Source organism: Sceloporus occidentalis, unplaced genomic scaffold, assembly GCF_023333645.1.
Source record: "Sceloporus occidentalis isolate IW3139 unplaced genomic scaffold, rSceOcc1.0.p SCAF_335, whole genome shotgun sequence".
In the NCBI taxonomy this organism is placed as follows: Eukaryota; Metazoa; Chordata; class Lepidosauria; order Squamata; family Phrynosomatidae; genus Sceloporus; species Sceloporus occidentalis.
Window position 1 is genome coordinate 544,605 of NW_028317315.1, and position 5,709 is coordinate 550,313.

The following is a 5,709-nucleotide window of genomic DNA, read 5'->3' on the forward strand; positions in this document are numbered from 1 at the left end:
ATTAGGGTGATATAATTTTTTTCAGTTCCTCAGGGGACTTGTGGTGACCCCTTGTCATCCAATTGTGTGCAAGCAACCCAACGGTGGGTTTGCCCCATGTGCATTTTGGCCAGACTAGGCCAAGAGTCATCCTAGTAAAAGGTGTATAAATGGTAGTGATGCTATAAAGAATCAACCACAACAACATTTGTAATGAAAGCCACATAGCAAAGCTTTAATAAAGACATGAAAGACCCACTTTTGTCAACAAAGATGTCTGGAGACAGAACATCACAGAAAGACACTGGGCAACTGTTATTATACTGACGCTAAACAATGCAATCCTTCAAACATTACAATCTGTTTCAGATACCCAGGGGTATTACTGGAACCACTCAGTATAGTAAGTATCATACCTATAAACGTCATAATTTTAGCCCAGATGGTTTGATTAAAGAATCTAGAAATTTGATTGACTCCAGACAAGAAAATAGGTTCCCTCATACGGCATTAGGCAAGATAGAGAAGAGGAGAGTCGGGTTGGCTCACTTTCTGTAGCCAGATTGATGGTGTTGGTCACGAGAAGAGATCACACGTCCATCACTATCTTCTACGCGAGTTCTAGTGTAATGTGATCCGCCTGAAGAAGAAAGGACAATATTTGATACACGAAAGTAAAAATAATTCTAAAATAAAAAAAAGATTATATTTTTGGCTAATGTGAGTGTAATTCATATAGAATAGTTTGACAGCTTTCTCTTAAATTGTTTATTACTCATCAAGTTAAGCCCTCTCATTAGATGCCAACCGATGACATAAGGAAGGGTAAATAACAATGGTTTGTTAGACCTGTCTTTGTGGCTCCTGCCCCACCTTATATCGACAGATATTCTTCCCATTCTCTAAAGGTATCATTTAGAACGTTTGCAGCTGGACATCTGTTGGTTTTTATTGTATATCTTAAAGGGCAGTTGTTGCAATCGCAGCTGTTTTCATTACTAAATTAATTAATTCTATATTCCATACCTTGTTTTCCTGACTGAGAACCCGATGAGTAATCAGAGGAATAAGAGTGGTCTGCTGAACCTTTAGGAATCCTGCGGTAAAAAGATCCAAAATGTTTATTAATGTAGAGTAATCAACATGTATGGTGGCATCGGTGACTACCCTCAGGAAAGTAATGACATGACATCTTTTAGCTAAACTAAACATCTCCAGAACCTATACAAAATAAAGAAGGAGGACATGTTGGCCGTACTGGGTGGAATCTCGTTCTCGTCCTACCTTGGTACTTGGTCTTAAATTATACAAGGAGCAGGCAATTTCGACATAATACAGAGATAACTACTAGTCTAGAATGTATGAAGGGATTAATAAGTGTAGGGTCTATATAAGCATGAATATGCGACACATCGAGTTAGACATTCCGCCTATCTCATGTCCCTCAGCCCACAAGAGATGTTACTGTCCAGGAAAAACATACTGGGTTCCCTGGCTGTCTAGCAGGCTGCGGTAAGTGCTGATCTCTTGTTCCAGACGTGACTTTATGTCCAAGAGTATCTTGTATTCCCGGCTCTGATTTTCCATATCACAGCGTATCTCTTCCAGTTCTGCCTCTACTTTTTGAATCAAAGCCTGGATCTGTGAGAGCTGCATACAGTAACGTCCCTCTGTCTCTGCCAGAGTGCCCTCTAGAGCCATTTTCTGGAATAAGAAGTCATTTTTTAAATGTACAAATTCAATGGGGAAAGTCAATGGAAAGAAGCAAGAAATAAGAGGAGGAGTGTTGCGTACCATGCTGAGCTGAGCCTGGAGGTCAATTTCAAGGCTCTGGAGAGTGCGTCTTAACTCGATCACTTCAGTCTGAACGCTCTTGATCTCTTTGCTGCTTGTGTTCACCTGCTTGCTCAGTTCTTCAGACTGTAAAAAAGATTGAACATATTAACATTTACAAGCTAAATATCATTAAATAATGTTGACATTGTACGAAAGATAGTTTGTTCTGCCATCGTGGTTAAAAGGGATTTGATGGCCATGTGGCTACGGAGAAGACAATAATTTTTCTTATTATGTGAATGTCCATTGTAACGGGAATGACTTTAAACGACAAGTATTTTTTCATATATGTTATATATATACACAGATTTTTGGGGAATGGTTTCAAAGTATGGATCTCACAGATTATGATAAGAGCATGGGTGTCCGTGTCAAGCCATCTCAAAACATCTGCTGTAGTCCAGCCTTCTGTAAATGACCCTATTACTATTAAAATCCTATTAACAGTTTGTATAATCACCTGTTCCTGGTACCAGCATTCCATTTCCTTTTGGTTCTTGACGATCATTGACTCATATTCTTGTCTCAGGTCATGAAGTACTTTCTGCAGGTCAATTCCCGGTGCTGCCTTCATATCAACGTTGACGGTTCCCAAAACCTGTCCTCTCAGCGCCTTCATTTCCTGCACACAGAAGACAATTGTAACGTGAGTCTTTGTATACATCCATTCTCCTGCCTTTCATCAGGTGGGGTCAGCTGAGTTGTGTGAAGTTTCAGCAGGCTGCATTATTTCAAGGACAATCTGACAAAGGTCGCAAACAGAGGACATTTCTGCCCTTACCTCAAACCCAGCTATAGATTTAGGTGTGACCCTCAAGATGTATGAGGCATTACGATTGGGGCATCAAGGAGCATACAGGACGCCTAAGAGAAGCGTGTACTGCCCAGAATCTAGCAACATAGAACCTTAGGCTTCATAGAAGCACCCCTGTGACCAGGACAGGTTGTCTATAAGGACATGGGCCACTAGACCACTGTGCCATCTACTGCTTGTAAGTTTTCTTGGTTGTGGATCTGGCAAAACCCATGCAAAGCACATCTGTTGACTCCGATTTAGTCTTTATTTCCTATTAACGCATGGTCCTGTTACAAGTATATCCTGTCCTACTGGATCTCCATGGTTACTGTTTGTCCATTGTCTCCCCTTAACTATAACACTGCCTACTCTGAAATCAAAATGGCATCACTTTTTAATTAGCTGAATATTGGTGCGTTTTACCTCCTCGTGGTTCCTCTTCAGGGCTTCCAGTTCTTCCTTCAGATTCTCCACTTGTAGCTCCAGGTCACTCTTGCAGAGAGTGAGGTCATCCAGGACTCTCCTCAGTCCGTTGATATCTGCTTCTACCGACTGGCGCATATGGAGCTCATTCTCATACCTAAATGTTAAGCAGAATAACAACAGTCAATGCATATCTCCAAAACAACCTGCCACATGGTAGATTTATTGGATATTCAGAGTAAAAGGGGTTCTTCTGCAGACAAGAATCATAAATGTATGTTTTTTGTTCAGCAATGCCATTGGCTACCCAAGGATATTGCAGGCCTGTAACAAAGACTTCAATGTTCATAACCCTGTTGATGATGTTGTCTATAGTTTTCTGCTACATGTTAATGAAAGTGCTTTCTGGTCTTTTAGGTGTTTGTTGGCCTTGTAACGACTATTTAGTGGTTTTCATTGTGCTTTCGTAAGTGGTTTAATTATAAATCATTGAAAATGAGTTATATTTAATTGGCTGGGACTTGCCAATATTGGGGTACTTTTACGCAGTAGTGGACTAAGCAATACTGATTCTGCTCCATGGTAAGCAATATAGGCATGCAAAGTGTCAAGCTAAGCAATAAATGGCCACGTAATGTGACTCGTCTGACCATCCTAGACTCACTTAATTCTGAAGTCATCAGCTGCCAGTCTGGCATTGTCAATCTGGAGGACAACACGAGCGTTGTCAAGTGTGGCATTTTGGATCTAAAAGTAAATAAGAATGCATTTTATTCAGAGACAAGCGTGTTGTTAGCACCCAAAATACTTGCATTTGCATGTCCTTAGTTCTAATGAAATCAATTTTTCTAGAGAAACTTATAGAGTGCTATTAGGGGCCAAGCACATAAAGAAGGCATGTCCTACATCCCCCACTCTCATATAATCAGAAGCCCACACTATCTGACATTGATGAAGTCCACCGATAAGTTTACACCAATTCTTATGTATCATTTGTATATTGCAATAGCAGTTTTATGTGCATTCTTTGCAGAATGTAACACTTTGTAACTAAATGCAGCATTAGAAACATCATTCTTAGTTATAATGTCACATTTTTGCTCCATTCTCAATTTTCCCCAGGAACACTCAATTGTCACGTGACAAAAAAAAAAGGCAGGCACCTATAGGGTGCTCGCTTCCTCTTACTTAAAACCACAAAAAATACTATTACTACATAAAGTTTATTAAGACAAAACGAAGAACTTTCAGGTGATCCCTTGAAACTCAAAGACGCACAAAGCAAAAACACAGAAACTAATCAAAAAAGTTTTTTTTCTTCCATCTAAAGGAAAGACCTCTGAGTTCCTCTAGTTTTCTTATTAAGATGGCATTTGAACGTTTTTTAAAAATACATTAATATTCTATTTTTTTCCATATTATTAAAATTTGTTTTATCTGATTTTTAAAGAATACAAACAATTTGAGTATCTTTTCACAGATCAAGTGATTTGTAGTCAGTACAAAATACCATGTTAACAAATTAAGCGTGAACCCTGCACAAAAAGCATTGTTGGTCCCTTAAAACCTACAGTTAATAAGATGAGATGGAATTCTTTCATTTCACAAAAACTGGCAAAATTAAACACATAACTTGTCTCATTTGCAGTGTGTACGAGCTGTTGTCCCCTCACCTTTTTCTGCAGTTCTTCAATAGTTTTATAGTAGTGACTGTAATCTTGGATTGGCCTTGGACCATGTGTCTCGTACCAGTTTCGTATCTTTCTCTCCAATTCAGCATTGGCCTCTTCCAAGGATTGTACTTTGTCAAGATATGAGGCCAAACGATCGTTCAGATTCTGCATTGTTACCTTCTCATTGCCAGAGAGTATTCCAAAATCATCTTTATATCCATGTCCACCACCAAAGCCAAAATGACCACCATATCCAGATCCGCCACCGAAGCCTGAACCACCACCAAAACCACCTTCACCACCATAGCCAGCTCCACCACCGAAGCCAGCTCCACCACCATAGCCAGCTCCACCACCATAGCCAGCTCCACCACCAATGCCATATCCACCACCAGCACAAAGCCCTCTGCCATAGCCACCACTCATACTTCCACTGCTTCCTCCATATCCACCATGCAAACTTCCTGCATAACTAACACCTGATGCACCACCACCATAAAATCCACCTGAGCTATGCTTTCCAGAAGACACCCTAACACTAGAAGATCTATGAGATGAGCTAAGACCACCCGAGCTTCCTTTCCCCTTGACAGATCCTGATCCATGTCTAGTGCTCATGTTAAAAAGCAGTAAAGACCTAAACGCAAAGAGAAGTAATCCCAACAACTGGATCTCACAGACGACCACAGTTGAGCTGACACGTTACTTTTATATCAGAGATGCATTGGGTGTCACCATTTAATTGGAGTTCTCTTCCATGTGCCAAATTTCTTTTAACGCTTTTTTTTTCTGTGATAATGGACATTCATTATGTTTCTAGCATAAGGGTGTTATCTTTTTTTTCAGCAAAGTAGCAATTAGTGTTCAATTCATCATGAACTGATACAATGTAGTTATGCAATTAGTCCAAACATGCATAGAGAATGTGAAAGCCAAACTCTATATAGTCCCTGTGGCAATAATTTGGTGAAAAGATGCAATGCTTTACATTTTTTTTTTTGC

The 5,709-nt window shown here is 39.8% G+C and overlaps 1 protein-coding gene across 1 annotated transcript; it reads right to left on the minus strand.

Annotated features, from left to right (window-relative positions):
- Window positions 1-524: 524 nt before the first annotated feature.
- LOC149274382 (keratin, type I cytoskeletal 19-like) lies at window positions 525-5,325 on the minus strand. Its single transcript, XM_089505618.1, has 7 exons — window positions 4,708-5,325; window positions 3,699-3,781; window positions 3,035-3,191; window positions 2,276-2,437; window positions 1,774-1,899; window positions 1,459-1,683; window positions 525-665 (listed from the first exon to the last, which is right to left on the minus strand). The coding sequence occupies exons 1-7, from the start codon at window positions 5,323-5,325 to the stop codon at window positions 525-527; spliced, it is 1,512 nt and encodes a 503-aa protein (XP_089361744.1).
- Between the last annotated feature and the right edge of the window lie 384 nt (window positions 5,326-5,709).

What these genes read in the sequence shown, in the direction of transcription:
- LOC149274382 (XM_089505618.1), bottom strand. Translation starts at nt 5,325, where the DNA reads ATGAGCACTAGACATGGATCAGGATCTGTCAAGGGGAAAGGAAGCTCG. An exon ending in TCCAGGCTCAGCTCAGCATG is followed by an intron (nt 1,684 to 1,773) that starts GTACGCAACACT and finishes TTCTTATTCCAG; the next exon opens with AAAATGGCTCTAGAGGGCAC. An exon ending in ACAGCCAGGGAACCCAGTAT is followed by an intron (nt 666 to 1,458) that starts GTTTTTCCTGGA and finishes TTTTTATTTTAG; the next exon opens with AATTATTTTTACTTTCGTGT.